Here is a 15,701-nt window from a genome sequence, read left to right as displayed (position 1 = left end):
TTCGCGCTAAAAGTCATTGCCGTTGAATCAGTTCATAACCTTTCATTTTCGGTTTCAGTAACGGTTTTTGGGTAGCGAGAACAGTAGGTTGTTGGTCTAAGGTCCCCTATCCACTGTGGTGGGTATAGCTTCTGGTGGAGGTACATTTCATACTGAGCCTCTGGATGCCAGAACAGAAGCTAAATTTGAGCCGCACCCCTTGGTGAACAGACGCTCGGTACGTATTTACCTCTTTGAAGTCAGAAAGGCAACAGTACCCAGGCTGCACTGGGCGGTTTTTGTCATCGATTGACCCGTGGAAGCATGAGGTGGGAACTGAGGGCCAGAGCTATGTTGGACGCTCCTTGCCGACTAACCATTTTGCAGCCCTTTGGTTCTTACTATTGGTTTGGGTTTTGAAATTTATTTTCTGAGTAAAATTTATTTTGCGTGTGCGTAACATTTCGCGCGCGGCTGTGGAACTGGCATCACTGTTCCATATTTTTTTTGCGTGCTCTCCTTCGAAAAACAAGCCGATTGTTTTGATTGTAATTTAATGGTGCAAAAGGGAGTGCCAAATCAACAGGAAACGGAATTTAATTTTCGGTGCTGAAAATTGAAGAATCGGTGCAAATTTTATAATGCCCCAAAGCCGCAGGAAGGTTCCGTTCAGCGGAAAGCAAAAAAAGCAGCAACTGCTCGCGAAAAAGCAGGCAAAATGTAAGTATACTTTTGGCGACGAAATTTCCAGAATGTGGCACCTGCCTTATCATTCGAAGATTTCGTAACAATTGGTAAATATTTTCGGTCTACTCCGCACAGCGAGCACCTCGCACAACATCATCCGGAAGTTGCGCGATGAGGAATCCAGCGACATCAGCGAGGACAGCGACTTCCCGAAGACGTTCCACGAAAACGTGGAAAAGATCAACCTCCAGCCGACGAAGGATCCCCGCAGCAAGGCAAATCGGTACGTGCTGCAGTTCCACCGGGAAACCGGCAAAGAGTTGCGCGAAATGAAGGAGGAAGCGCTGAAGGCGTTGGTGCCCTGCGGACCGGAAGAGCTAGAGCTGGCCGACAACTACTTTGTCGGGTATGAGTTTCCGAAGCGGCCCAAGTGGACCTACGAAATGTCCAAGGAGCAGCTGGATAGTAATGAGAATCGGTACTTTTTCGTAAGTATCTTAACTGGTCTGGTGATTGCGTAAGTACCGTATTTTAATGAATCTGGTTGTCGCTGGAAACTGCGCTTCAACCCTTCGTTTTGAGTCTCAGGTTTTGAGTAGGGTAAATTTGAGGAGAGCCTGCTGATCAAGTGGAACATTTTCCCCTATTATCACTTAAATTTTAACTGCTTTTGATGTTTACAGAAATACATCACATATATGGAAAAGACGCATTACGATGATATGAAATCTCTAAGCTTCTGTGAGCTGAATTTGGAAACCTGGCGCCAGCTTTGGCGGGTGCTGGAGCTGTCCGATATTGTGCTGGTGATTGTGGATGCTCGTTTTCCAGTAAGAACATAGAAGATCTCACTCGTTTAAAATTGCTTACCCGATTCATTCTTCCAGACGCTGATGTTTCCGCCATCGCTCTACCACTACGTTACCAAAGATCTCGGCAAGGGTATGATCCTGGTGATCAATAAGGTGGATCTCGTCCAACCGGAAGCGGTTCTTGCGTGGAAACGCTACTTTCAGCAAACGTACAAAGACATAAAGATTGTTCTGTTCACGTCCTATCCGTCGTACAATCTGCGCGGGAAGCAGGAAAGCAAGCAAGGTTTGAAAATCCGCCGGCGCAAGGGACGAATGCGCATGGCCGCCGAAGGAGCCCAGCAGATCTACGGCATCTGTCGCGAGTACGTGGGGGACGAGGTAGATCTAAGCTCGTGGCAGCAGAAGATTCTCGAGGAACGTAGCGCCCCCATGGATGTGGACGGCGAAGACGACGAAGCCTGCGAAGCGGAGAGAACTCACGAGGAGGAGAAGGATTTCTCCTTTGAAGAGCATGTGAAGTTCAAGGACGGTGTGCTGACTATTGGGTGCGTCGGTTTTCCCAACGTGGGCAAATCATCCTTGCTCAACGCTGTCATGGGCAAAAAGGTGGTCTCGGTTAGTCGCACCCCGGGCCACACGAAGCATTTTCAGACGATCTTCCTGACCAATACGGTCCGGCTCTGCGATTGCCCCGGATTGGTCTTTCCGTCGGCCGTCCCACGAAAGCTTCAGGTTCTGATGGGCAGTTATCCGATCGCCCAATTACGCGAGCCTTATGCCTCTATCAAGTTCCTAGCCGAGCGACTGGATCTTCCGGCTTTACTCTCGTTGAAACACCCGTCCAACGATCCCAACGAGCAGTGGTCGGCCATCGACGTTTGCGATGCCTGGGCCATCAAACGTGGATTCCTCACCGCCAAAACGGCCCGTCCGGACACTTACCGCGCCGCTAACAACATCCTCCGGATGGCCCTAGATGGTAAGATCACCCTGTCCCTGAAACCCCCTGGCTTCCACCAGAATCTTGACACCCTGCAGTCCGATCCAGAGTTGACGGCTGTTCGGGAAATTCAAGCCCTGGCGTCCGAGAACCACGACAGAGACGTGGACGACGACGATTACATATCGGATACGGACACGGAGGACGTGGCCGGTGCCGCCAGTAACGACGCCGACAACGAGGAAGACGAAGAAGGCAACTCGACCCTGTCGCCGGTCAGTGCCAAGATGTCCAACCCGTTCTCGCTGCTCGGCAGTCCGGAGTAAAATCATCTACAAAACGAACTAAAATGTTATCATGAAACCCTTTTTGAACTAGTTATACGCTTTTTACTCAACATATGAATATTTTACTGAAAAATCACTGATCGAAACTGCGAGACTGCGAGCGAGAGGAAGGCGGAGAGAAAGCAAAAGAAGCCCGGAAGTGCGTGATGTGCTCTGTATTGGAGATAAATACATAGATAGTAAGGATTTGCACGCGTTTGTTACGTATATTTATTGTTACACACTACCTACTTCACACGATCTAAGTAAAAAAGTCTCAACAGCATTCTAAAACAGAATTACCTGGTACCGTATTTTGCCCCATTTGCGCAATAAAGTGGCCATATGTAGCTGAAGCAATACTGCTGAAGAATAATTCAATAATTGCTGAAGAATAATTCAATAATTATTATTGTTTTGTAAAAGTTGAGAAAGCCAGGAGAATATTTCAAGAAATTTCAAGAATTTATTCAGGTAACCCTGTATCATGCAAGAGCGACATCAGGCTTACTGTTATCGAGACTTACCAAAAAAAAAGACGTCGACTTGGCGTAAGTTAGGTTCAGCAATCAAGTTGTAAGTTATTCAATGATGATATCTTTCACACAGACACTATTATCCAATATTATCCTATAGTTAATGGAAAGTTTAATTTTACTCCCTTAATAGAATTCATCAAAGACATCGTAGCCTTCAGGATGAAGATCCCAATCCTGGATTATAACAGCCAGGGATACCAGAGCCAGGGTACCAGAGATCGGTTGTGATGCCAATGCAATGCTTATCTCACTGTGTGAAGGAAGTACCTAGTGAAATCAACGAACGAGGTAAGTCCCTTTCAGAATATATTTCTGCTAACACCACTGTTAGTTGATAACATGGGAAAAACTAACATATATTAAGGACAGACTTGTGAGAATCCCAAAATGGTCGACTTTGGCACCTACTCACAATTTCGACGGCACAAATCTCTTCGTAAACAAAACCAGCGCACCTGAGCTTCTTATTTTAAGCTTATTACAAGTGAGCAAGAACAGAATAATAAAATGCACTGTTGGTTGAAGCTTGCTTCTTAAGATTTGTGCGTCCGAAGTTCTGATGCACTGTTGAAGCGGGATTTCAAGACGTTTGTTCTTAAGGCGACAAGAAGCCTGTATGTAAAGTCTGTACGGGATGATTGTGGCTCTCACAAGACCCAAATACTGGAGATGGCATAATGTCCGTAGAAACAAGTGGTAAAATCCTAGGACCAAATGGTTTTAAGAGAGCACAAAGAACCATTGAAAACTCTGACCATGCTACAAATACCGACGGTGTCGAAAACCAATAAAAGCACATCAACACTTGCATACAGATTAGAGTGGGTCAACGTTGTATGAAGAAACCTTAAATTTGATCGCATCAACCCGGAACAAAGCTTTTTCAGATAGGGAACGTCCATAAATTACGTCACGCAAAAAATGTCAATTTTCAACCCCCTCCCCCTTTGTATGAGACCTCTGAAATGTTTGTATGGGTTGTCACACTTTACTGGACCCCCCCCTCCCCCCTAAAATCGTGACGTAATTTGTGGACGTTCCCATACCACAAAATCCAATAGTCTATTTTACGAAACGACAACAGTGTTGATATTGATATTAACACTCACGGGCTTGGGCGCAACCTCCTGTCAAATTTTCATTCATGAAATGAGCGATCAGCTGATCCGAAACGTCTCGTAAAATGGCTCATTGAGTTGTCCAAAAAAGTCTCACGAAACCTACTGCAAGCCTATCCATATACGTGAGAACAAAAGATGTTTACAAAGTTCTTACAGATAGATTAACACGGGAAATCTGAACACAAACCACTACAACACAGGAATTTGGATTGGTCAATGAGCCAAGTGTTGAAATAAAGAGAGCCACAGGACCGATGTTGGAGCAGTATATGTGTTGGTTGCAGTATCTCCTCTCTGGAGCCATCAACGTTGGTGTCAACACAGTCTTTCAATATGTCAGCACGATTGGTGTGGTGTTCCTCTTGTGGTGGGACTAGACCACTGATTCCAGTAGCACCCTTGTCCACAGCTATCGCAATGATTAATCGACGATAATCAGGATGACGAAACCTACAGTCATTTTACGGTACCGTTACGAAGGGATACGGTATTGCATTCCGTGTGTGCCAACAAACGGACTAGACGGAACGCGTTACTTTCGAACACCGATACTACTCACTCAGGGTATGAAGTTCAAGAAGGAGAATAGTTAAAATCGAACGTCTAGATTGTGTGTAATAGCATTTAGGCCTTAAGAGCTCAAAGACGGCTTTTCTTAGGCGAAGCATGTTCGAACGCTAGTGAGGATTCACCACCTTTGGCATCGCAAGGTGATCGAGCATCATATTGTGCACTGCAAACGAATAGTTCAAGCGGAGTTTGCCTAGGCGTGGCAGCCGGGGGTTCAGAAGTGGGCTTTGCTGGGCCTTTTCAGAAATACCACCCATCCGGAAGCATCAACTCTGTACAAGCGATTCGGCACCGCTTCCAAAGTGCCCTAGCCTGGTCAGGGGTGCCTCGGGCACATCTGGAGAAACGCCAGTAAGTTCCTGATTACGGCGCGCCCGATGGAACTGGTCAACGAGATGGTACACTCTTAGATGACCGTGGAGTAGAGGTGTGCTGGTGGCGACGGCATTCTATCCTCTTAGTAGGGCCGGATGACACTGACCTGAAACGACGGAGCTGCCTTCCGTCTCATAAAACCTTGGCAAGGCCTTAGAGTACGTTCCCGATCTGTGCACAGCTTAGGCCTGGGACACACTGGTGGTGTTCGTACCATGGTACAAGTTGTCAAGAAAATTATTCCTAGGCTATCTTGAATGAAGAAAATTATCAGTATGAAACTCATTTCAAGATAATTGTACCATGGTACGAATACCACCAGTCTGTACAAGGCCTTAGGAAACTAACTGGGTGTAGGTAGGTTCAGTTGAAGTAACCTGATTAGCGCTGATCCTGGCTCTGAGCTCAGGTCCCATAAGGGACTGTGCCAACCCGTGGGTGGCCTCCCTGCTTGCATAGATAACCACCGGGATCCTTGGGCGACTATTTCAGTGGCAGTGAGGGATAGCGGCTCTAAAGGGGACCCTTATTGCAGTGATGGATTCATTTTAAATTAAAGATAAAGAGAGTGAGAATACGGAGGCTGAGGCGATCAACCCGTTCGCGAGAGGCGGACTGGTTAGATCACCAATGCAAGCGGAGAGGATGGAATCCCCTCAAGTGTCGGAGTATAGAAAATCGAGGATCGGGTCAGCGACCGAGGACACAGAGACGAATGAAGCGGAACTCACGCGTGCACTGATTCGAAATAGGGATGGGCTTCCGAAGTTGCTGGTGGTCGCTGAACAGCTCGACGAGCGGGCGGAATAACATCAGCAAAGACCTTAAAAAAGGTTGCTGAGGCTCCGCGATTTGGTAGCCCAGGCCAAGAAAGAATATGATCTCTTGGTCGATCGATGAGGCAAAGCGACTGACGCGGGTAAAGTAAAACCCAAGCCAAAGGGCCGAGATCCGTCGACAAGGAGTGGCCGGTGACGCAGTGCGAGCAACCCCAATCCAGTTGCGAAACGAGCTAGGGGTAAAGAATCGAAACCCCGATACGAGATCGTTAAAAGTAGCGGTGACCAACCGGTCCAAGGAAAGGAGAACCCTTGAATTACGGTTGGAAAGAAAAAGAGGAAAGAGAAGGTTTTGAGTAAAACCAAGGCGAAGCCTGCTCGTAGGGCGACGCGCTGGTTCTCAAAACAGAGGAAAATAGCTACGCAGATGTGCTGCGGACTATGCGTGGCGAGAATCGTCTCTCGGAGCTAGGCGCGGATGTCAAAAGCATCCGGCGCACTAGAACAGGGGAGATGATGCTGGTGCTCAAGAAATATGCCGTCAATATGGGCTCTTCTTATACGGCACTGGCACAAGAAGTGCTGGGGGTGAAGGTACTGGTGAGGGCTCTGATCTGTGTAAGAACCTGAATGAGATCGTCACCGCAGAGGAGCTCTCTGCCGTCCTTAAGCAGCAGTGTAGATAGATGCGCCGAGTGCATCGATCCGGAGAGGCCTAGCAGGCACGCAGATCGCTACGATCATGCTTTCAATTGGGGAGGCGAAAAAAGCGGCTGCAAAGGGCATGATTGAAGTCGGCTGGTGTGAGTGTCCGCTCAGCATCTGCGAGCCGCCGGAAGTGTGCTTCAGGTGCTTCGAGCGAGGCCACAAGTCGTGGGCATGCAAAGGCCCCGGCAAGAATAAACTCTGCAGAAGATGCGGAGTAGAAGGCCACTTCGCCAGGGAGTGCAAATCGGCACCAAAGTGTTTGAATTGCACGGCGAACAAAGGCCACGTGACGGGTGGGCTTAAGTGCCCAAGTATGAGAGGACAGAACTGCCGAAAATGACGCAGGTCACACAGTTGAACTTAAATCACTGTGAAGCCGCGCAACAGTTGTTGTGACAATCCGCCTCGGAGTCGAGTACAGACAACGCACTACTTGCGGACCCATATCGCATCCCCCCCAATAACGGGAACTGGGTAGCGGATAAGGCTAAGAAAGCGGCGATCTGTACGACCGGTCGGTACCCGGTCCAGGAGATAATCTCCACTCCACGACATGTGACGACTTCGCAATTTCGAAGATCTACGGGGTGTACTACTGCAGCTGCTATGTAGCTGCTCGGCTTAGTTCCATCATGCCGCTCAAAGTGTTGCCACAAATAATGCTTAGTTTGCAAAACCCGGCTGGTGGGGCATGGGAGCCTAAACTTCAACTGTTAATGCAATCAGAGACTACTCAGACTTAGACGTGGGCGATCCTATATATGAAGGGTTATCCAAAACGCTCTGGAGAATTCCCAAAGCGCATTCTAATAAGGCTAGTAGGCCTAAGATGCCATTAACAGGAGAAAAATGACAAGATAATATAACAGTATGGTTTATGTAATGTAAAACAATACAACATAACAAAAGAGAACCATTCTAAAACCATTTGATAAAATGTATAGGCAGTAGTGAAATTACAATTAAAAACAATATATTTACGGTACATTTCTAGATTGAATTTAAATAAGGGCGAAAGTAACATGAGAGAGTTCTCTTCATCGACTCCCTCTTCTGCAGATTAATGTGACAAGATGCAAATTCAATCGAACTTTTTTAAACTTAGACGCTAGATTGCATCGCAACATAGCGATTTATGACCAAAAAGTTTAACAATACTTGCATCTTGTCACTTTAATTTGAAGAAGAGAGAGAGTCGATGAAGAGAACTCTCTCTTGTTACTTTCGTCCTTATTTAAACTCCATCTAGATTTTATTGTTTGAAACCATACATGCACCATACAATGTACGGTATATTAAAACCCACGTATCAGTATTTAGAACAATAAAATATATGGTTTTACAAAAATATATATACAGTAGACGTTCGTTCGGTGCAAACGCTTTAACTGCATTGCTTTTTAACTACAAGTCAGCTAAGTGCAACAATTTTGCAGTTATCCGTCAAAATGAAATGTCTACAGCGATGCAATGCTCTTCGCATGCACTTTTGCTGCAATGCGATGTTTTTCAAATGCACATTGGCTCGATTCTGCAGCAACTGACAGTTCTTTGACGTCTGTCAGTTGTTGCAGTTATCGAATTTAATTCGGTAAGTGAAACGTAAACATGTTGCAGTTATCAAACGTCTACTGTATGGAGAAAAATATTTTTTTGTATTGTTACGATACTTAACAACCTGTATAGTATATTGTAAAAATCTTATTTAAAATTCACTGTATGGTGTTTACATTACATCTTATTGTTTTTGTATTTTTATTTTTACAGTTATGTATTGTAAAAATAAGGTTCTAAATAGTATTGTTACAATACAACGTTCGATTTTTGTATTTTTTATTCGGGTATAGTTTTGGTACGCCTAAAAGGTGTGATAATAGTGCACATTTGCCTCGGATAGTCTCGAAGTCGTCGGTGCACTTTTTCCTTGATTCACAACGAATAAGTGCACCGAAGATCATTTAGAATCCTTTGTAGTCAACAATAACTATCGAAGGCCGGCTCCAGAGGCACGTTATCCTCCCTTTTTCGACATTTGTGCCACATTCTTCAACTACGCCTCACCCAGGTAACAATTTGATGTTGATTAAGCGCTTCTGTAGCTTGTGCAAATCAGCCTTCAAATGAACAAAAGCTGCGCAAAAGAACTGTAATCGTTTGTTCAGCTCTTAAACATCCAATTTTGGTGATTTTATTCAGCCATAAGTTGATTTAAGCTCCCCGGGTGGCTGAATTAAGGTTGTAGAAGCGCTTATATCAAAAATGGAAATAATTTAATATTCTATTTATAGAACAGATAAGGATCAGATGAAGCATTGGAGCCGCTTCATCATCTTTAATTAAGCAATAAATCATCACTTATGCAGCACTAACGAAAAAAAAGAAACTTGTCCCACAGATTTCTATCCAGAATTGCCATTAGGCTCTTGTAGGTGTAGATGTAGGATACAGTTCATAGTGGCTGAAAGAGAAATATATAAATATTTATTATAATAGAGAATCGAACTTGGGTGCATTGATTCATAATCACTTACCTTAGCATCTGCTCCACATGGAGTTGTACGGGCTTAGTGATTCGTAGGAGAACAAGTTATATACTGCCATGTCTGATTAAAGGTTGAATGGCTTTGAACAAAGGCTGTGCTAAGGGTAAATAAGCGATGTAAGTGCTAGATATGAACAAATGCATTAGCTGTCAAAACATTATTGTTTTATTTACAGTTCAGTGCTTCTAGATTTCGATAATCGTGAACCTCTGGTGAAGTCACGCAAAATGAATAAAAAAATACAGGTAAATATCCTTAAAATACTAATAAGGCGTGGATAGATACATTACCTTTTATCTATTTTTTGGGAGTGCTGGCAGTTTCGACGTAAAAAACCTACATCTCTTCCGTCCTCTCGGTATTGGTGTTTTATAACCGGTAAGAGATCTTTTGATGCTTGATGCCTAATATTATGTGCAATTGATAATTTCTTTGCTTCTTTTGTTGGTTCATTGTAGAAGTTTGATAAAGGGCGGAGTATTTCTGACAACAATCGATTTCTTCTTCCTCCGGCTCATCAAGTTGCGCACCACGAGTTATGAAATCCAGTGTTCGATGAACGGAGAGGACAAAGTCCTTTTTTATGTTTTTCGAAAATAACACTTTTTCACATTCCGATAGTATTTTTTTTAAGTGGTGGTACTGGGTGCCATTTCTTTTGTTTTTTATATTTACTTTATTTAATGCTAAACCTTCAATATTGTAGATAAGTTGAATACAGAAATGTAGAGTAGATGGATAATCTTCTATTGAGTATCATATTCAGCATACGATGATTGACTGTACAAGAGATACGTTATACACTCAACAAGCTACTATTCAACTTGATGTTCAGCTTCCAGCCTATTCAGCGATTGACACCATTAACCAACCATTGTTCAGCTATGATTCTCACTGTTCAGCTACCATTGTTACTTGGGCAATTAACTGGAAATTCATTCATCGTTTCTAACAAGTATTTATTAATAAGATAACGAATGTAAAACTGCAATATAGCAATATAACTGAATTTAAAATATTGTACATATGCAATATAACAAATATTCGCCCTTGAACAAAGAATAGTTGACTCTGCGTTGCAAAGCACTTCCGATTGTAGATACCTTACCACCACGTTACCAGCTTTCGCTTCAACAACTTTTTCGTCATCACGCGGGCTCGAGGGATTCAGCCCTATTGTGTATTGCTTCATGTTTTTTCCTTCCGGACGAAGAGATGAACGCCGACGGGCACATCCGACAAGGGTACGGACGCTCCCCGGTATGGATGCGTTCGTGTGCCTTGCAGTTGTCCTTGCAAACGAACGCTTTCTCGCAGTACTGGCATTTGTAGCGCCGGTTATTCTCATGCACGTCTATATGCTTGTTCAGCTTTTGTTTAGTGTTGAACTCCTTCGGGCAATGCGGACATTTAAACCTTTCGGGAGCTTTTCCTTCGTGCACCACGCCTTTGTGCTTGACTAGATGGTATTTCATGGGAAAGTTCTTTCCGCAAATTTCGCATACGAACCGCTTAAGATGTTTGGCACGGTGCGCGTGGTACGTCTGATACTTTTTGGTTACGAATGTGCAGTCTCCGTAGTCGCATGCGTATTCCCCTTCGACGCTGGATTTCTTTAGCTTGGATCGCACAAAGTACCGGGGATCATTTGGAAAATGCTTCTGCATATGAATGCGGTAATACGTGTTGTTGAGAAAGCTCTTGTCGCACTCTTCGCAGGCATAACCCTTCTCGCCGATGTGGAGTCGCTTGTGGAGTTGAAAGTTGTGTTCGTGGTTGAACCGCCGTCCGCATTTTTTGCATTCGTATGGGGTTTCGCCGGTGTGGGTGAGCACGTGGCGTTTCAGGAGAACGCCAGTGCCAAACACCTTTCCACAAAACTCACATTTATATTTTTCTAAGAAAGATGAGAAAGAAAAGTATGATCAGCAATGCACGCGAAAAGAGCACACGAACGGATATTTGAGTAGCTACTCACCTTCCTGTATCGCCTTGTGTCTGTACCAGTGCGTTTGAAACAGGCGCTTCCGGACGAAGAATTTGCCGCACAAGTCGCACGTAAACCCAGCCGATTGGTTGGCCAAGTGCATCTCCTGCATATGCGTGTGGTACGATGGCATGAGCTGGAACCGCAAAGGACAGTAATCGCACGTGTACGGATAGAGATGCGTTCGAAGATGGCGATTCAGGGTGATCAGCGTCCTGAACACCTGCGGAACTTGCTCGGTGCTACATGGGTTGCACTGGAAGGGGATCTGGTCGACGTGTTGCTCCAGATGGGTGTCCAGAGCATCGGCATTTTCATGCACCGTGCCACAGATGTAGCAAGTGTGAGGAATCAGTTTGGGTCTCGGTAGAACTTCGGTGATTTTGTAGATGCTTGCCGGCTTACTAACTTGGCCCTTCTGTTTGCAGAGGTCTTTCCACGAGAAAACCTGCTTAGGTGTTTCTCCACATTTACTATTCGTATTCTGGTCGCCTTCCGTAGTGGAATGTTTCGCTGTTGATACTTCTGTATGGTCATCATCCATTAGATGCTCATTGTCAACATCTTGAGGCATTTTAGGGTCATTATCTATTGAGGAAAGATCAACGTTCATAGTCTCAAGAGCAACGACGTTTTTAACTGGAGCATTGTTGAGGTTACTGACAACAATCGGTGCCGGCACAACCTGAAACGATAAGTGCATAATACATATTATTTTAATTTCTCTGATAGATAGAGAATCTCCATAATTAGAAGAAAAAGAATGGAAATTTTATCACATGTTCAAGCACAGCCGGCCCCTTCTGTCTGTCTTCCTATAATAAGTATGGTTGATTATTCTGTATGCCGACGGGTCTCCGGGTGGTTTCACTGCCTTTGGCAATAGAACCAGGCTCTGCATCTACCATACTTTTGGGAAAACTCCCTCGTCAACGCATTTTTGCATAGCAGATCTGATCATCTCGGGATAGCTACTTTTAAGGCCATATTCGGAACTCCATCCGGACCTGGGGCCTTACCTACGCTAAGGGACTTTGCTATCCACGCAAGTTCCATATCGGTGACCCTCTCCTCATCGCCAGCCCCAGTCCCCGGCTGTCGAACATCTCTGAAGATTGCTCTGTAGAAGCCATTACACCTCTCGTCTTGGCCATCCCAATCCTGTAGGCATCACCCCACGCATTCGCATTTGCACTCTGACAGAGACCCTCAAAGCAGGCATTTTTACTTGCCCTTATCTCGGTCTTCAGCGCGGCTTTTGCAGTTGCGAATACCCCCCGCCAATCGTTTCGCTTCCTTAGATTGTGCTCGCTGCATCAGCCGCCTAGCCCGAAGGCAGGCGCGGTGCAGATCCTAAATCACGGATTTCCCGGTACAGATCAGGCAAATAATGGGTGGACTTGTGCAGCCTTGTGCCTTATGGCCTTCGGCGCCGCATCTCCCACACAGCTTGCTCCTGTCAGGGCCTTTGTTGTTCCATGACTCGTGTCCTGGTTCCAGACACCTGAAGTAAACTTCTGGTGGCTCATGAAAGGTCAGATGGCGTACTGATCAGCTCACCTTGATCTTCCCTACTTTAACACGAACTTATTTACGTCCGCCACAGGTAGCTGTATCAAAGCATTCGTGCCCGTACCGGCCCCTTCCTTAGTCGAACGGCTGCGGTGGCCACCTGCATCTCGCACTGTTGCCGCAGTGCCGTGACGAGCTCTTCCGCTTCGGTGATCTCGTCTAGGTTCTTGACCTTCAGAGTCGCCTCTGTTGTAAAAGCCATCACCTTGACCCCTTCGCCAAGGACCTCTTCCGTCAGACCTTAAGGAGACGCTTTTGCGTTTCTTGTCGCGCTTGAGCTCAAGGATCATTTCACCCGTACGGGTACGTCTAATTCTGCGCACGTCAGCTCTCAGATCCACGTGCTTGGCGTCGCTTCGCATCGTCCAAGTACTTAGACTGTTCGGTCTCGGTGACGAGCGCGTCGCCTTTGACGCGCTTGGCACCTCCTCTGCTACGCTTTCTTGGTTTGGCGTCCTTAACCTCCTCGACTTGCGGTTTTTTCTTCTTCCTCTTCCTCTCAACTTTCGTCCAAGGGGGTCCTCTTCTTGGTTCGCCTTACTCTGTGGTTGCTGAGTGCCTAACAACGGTCACAACCCCCTGTTTCCATCCTTCCGGGACGGACTAGCTTTTTGAGGACCAGCTTTCTGGGACACCTGGCTTGGGTCCGACTTGCCGGCATTGCTGCCGACTTTTGGGGTAAGTATTCGCTTGACTTTGCGGGACCGCCAGACAATTCTTCACCTGACGGCTGCCTCACCCGCTTCTGCGAATGCTCATCACAAGCAATCGCATCCACACCCCCTTTGGACTACTTGCGAAAGCGAAGACCTCCATCTGGGTAGACTTCGTAATTTTAACTTTCACCGGTTCCGCGGCTGCTGCAGTCTTCACGAGTTTCACGTGATCCTACTTGGTAAAGCCGTTTTCAGGTCCTTACTACATAATGTTAGACTTCGTGGACGCAAAGTCGATGATCTTGCCAAGTTGCTGCTCAGCCACCTCGATTGCGCGGGTAGTCTTTGTTTTTTGCTTGATGGTCCTCAACAACCACGCTCCGTCCAGTATCTCTCTGTTATTTGAGTTTTTCATGATTAATCCCACGAGTAGCACGGGAAAAGAGGTCAACCATGCCAGAGTCCTGCATTAACGCAATAAGGGACGAAATACTGTGGGGGGTGCTGCCCAGGTACTTAAGGTCTTTGCTGATGTTGTTCCACTCGTTGATGTAACCGATCCACTCGTCCAGTTGCTCGGGGATTAACATCATTTTTGGTAGTCCATCCATGTCTAAGTTATAGCGGAGGAGTGCCTAAAATTCCCTAAATGTTAAAAAGCTAATACTTACCTTCACTGGGTTTACGGTATTTGTTGCACTGTTCAGATGACCTGCGTTTCCACGTACTGCTTGGCTCGAACGAGTTCCATGATATTCGTAGTAAGCCTGCAACCGATCGGAATCGATCAAGTTCTGAAGCATAAGATCGTGCTGAATGAATTCTATCCGAATCTTGTACGCCGAGTCGATCTTTTCCACGCAACTACTGCAAACTTTTGTCGGAAGACCTTCACCGGAGTCAATTACCAATCCGGAAATATCTTGTATCATATCCACAAGGTTGTCATTGCGCAGCTTAGAATTTAGCGGAATCAGATCGGTTGCCTTCTTGAGGCAGATCCGGCAGAACAAGGTATACAGCAGATCAAAAGCTATCTTCGACACCGTTTCGATAGATTCGTCGGTTGCAACTGTAGACGTATTAAAGGACGGTTCCCCCGATACCATCACGTCATTCCGTTCAGCCAACTCATCGCCATCGTAGTTATCCTGGTAGTAAACCATTGGGACAGCGCCTTCCACCAGCTGCTTCTGACCGTCAACGTCCACCAGTTCCAGGTCCAGGAAATGCTCCGAGCAAACGAACTTCGTTTTCCAATGAAACCGGACCGGGTCGCCGGCGCCACCGACGAAATCGATCCACTGTTGCCGTAGTTCGTCGTCCTGGGGGAACGGGAAACATGCTACTTCGCCACTGGTCGCCTTCGAGTTGGGACAGAGCGGGATGCAACACAAGCGGACCATCCCGTCGAAGTTCGGAGCACTCACTTTAGGTCTTTTTTGTTCAAAATATCAAATTTAAAGCATATTATTTTGTGAAATATGTGAATATTTTCATTATATTTTGGTAGCTCACTTTGTTTCGCCAGCGTCTTTGAACCAAACAACAACAAAATATTTTGACGCTTTTTCAGCAACAGGATTAGCGAAATCTGCCAAAAGCGGTGCTCGCCGAAAGGCATATATTTCGGCGAGTACCGCCTTTGACAGATTTCGCCAAGCACGAAGCCGTGAAGATTTAACCCAAGTTTGAGTTCTTTGAGAACTTATATATTATTTCTCCTCTCTCTCTCTCTCTCTCTCTTCTTGTGGCGTAACGTCCTCACTGGGAAAAAGCCTGCTTCTCAGCTTAGTGTTCTATGAGCACTTCCACAGTTTTTAACTGAGAGCTTCCTCTGCCAATGACCATTTTACATGCGTATATCGTGTGGCAGGCACGAAGATACTCTATGCCCAAGGAAATTTCCTTTACGAAAAGATCCTGAAATATTATTTCTTTAAAGTTTTAATAAGGGCGAAGGTGCATGGAGAGAATCAACGCGCCCTTAGTTTTTTCGAGCGGAAGGTGTTGCGTACAATCTACGGCGGAGTGGAGATGGAAGACGGAACTTGGAGAGGGCGAATAAACCACGAACTGTATCAGCCTTGTGTAGTGATTGTTG

General features: G+C 45.8%; 3 protein-coding genes across 3 annotated transcripts in view; 2 read left to right on the top strand and 1 right to left on the bottom strand.

Annotated features, from left to right (window-relative positions):
• Positions 1–15,701, top strand: part of LOC109420984 (uncharacterized) — a 41,577-nt gene that overhangs the window by 14,479 nt on the left and 11,397 nt on the right. The window contains exons 5-8 of the mRNA XM_062847806.1: positions 802–1,154; positions 1,350–1,496; positions 1,554–2,743; positions 14,724–14,912. Of these exons, the coding sequence (XP_062703790.1) occupies positions 802–1,154; positions 1,350–1,496; positions 1,554–2,743; positions 14,724–14,912 (1,879 nt within the window). The remainder of the gene's footprint in view (positions 1–801; positions 1,155–1,349; positions 1,497–1,553; positions 2,744–14,723; positions 14,913–15,701) is intronic.
• Positions 486–3,103, top strand: LOC109420982 (guanine nucleotide-binding protein-like 1). The gene is made up of 4 exons (XM_019695455.3): positions 486–699; positions 802–1,154; positions 1,350–1,496; positions 1,554–3,103. The coding sequence occupies exons 1-4, from the start codon at positions 621–623 to the stop codon at positions 2,745–2,747; spliced, it is 1,773 nt and encodes a 590-aa protein (XP_019551000.3). The 5' UTR covers positions 486–620; the 3' UTR covers positions 2,748–3,103.
• LOC109420983 (zinc finger protein 98-like) lies at positions 10,325–15,200 on the bottom strand. Its single transcript, XM_029859013.2, has 4 exons — positions 15,116–15,200; positions 14,269–15,034; positions 11,361–12,054; positions 10,325–11,279 (listed from the first exon to the last, which is right to left on the bottom strand). Exons 2-4 carry the CDS (start codon positions 15,001–15,003, stop codon positions 10,531–10,533), a joined length of 2,178 nt encoding a protein of 725 aa, XP_029714873.1. The 5' UTR covers positions 15,004–15,034; positions 15,116–15,200; the 3' UTR covers positions 10,325–10,530.

Source organism: Aedes albopictus, chromosome 2 (genome assembly GCF_035046485.1).
Source record: "Aedes albopictus strain Foshan chromosome 2, AalbF5, whole genome shotgun sequence".
In the NCBI taxonomy this organism is placed as follows: domain Eukaryota; kingdom Metazoa; phylum Arthropoda; class Insecta; order Diptera; family Culicidae; genus Aedes; species Aedes albopictus.
Note: the sequence above shows the minus strand (reverse complement) of the source record. Positions and strands in the feature narration are given on the sequence as shown.

Excerpts from the sequence above, each read along its gene's own strand:
- LOC109420982 (XM_019695455.3), top strand. The coding sequence starts at position 621 with ATGCCCCAAAGCCGCAGGAAGGTTCCGTTCAGCGGAAAGCAAAAAAAG. Across the intron at positions 700-801 it reads CGCGAAAAAGCAGGCAAAAT|CGAGCACCTCGCACAACATC; the intron begins GTAAGTATACTT and ends TACTCCGCACAG. Across the intron at positions 1,155-1,349 it reads ATGAGAATCGGTACTTTTTC|AAATACATCACATATATGGA; the intron begins GTAAGTATCTTA and ends TGATGTTTACAG.
- LOC109420983 (XM_029859013.2), bottom strand. The coding sequence starts at position 15,003 with ATGGTCCGCTTGTGTTGCATCCCGCTCTGTCCCAACTCGAAGGCGACC. Across the intron at positions 12,055-14,268 it reads ATACCGTAAACCCAGTGAAG|GTTGTGCCGGCACCGATTGT; the intron begins GTAAGTATTAGC and ends TTATCGTTTCAG. Across the intron at positions 11,280-11,360 it reads ACACAAGGCGATACAGGAAG|AAAAATATAAATGTGAGTTT; the intron begins GTGAGTAGCTAC and ends CATCTTTCTTAG.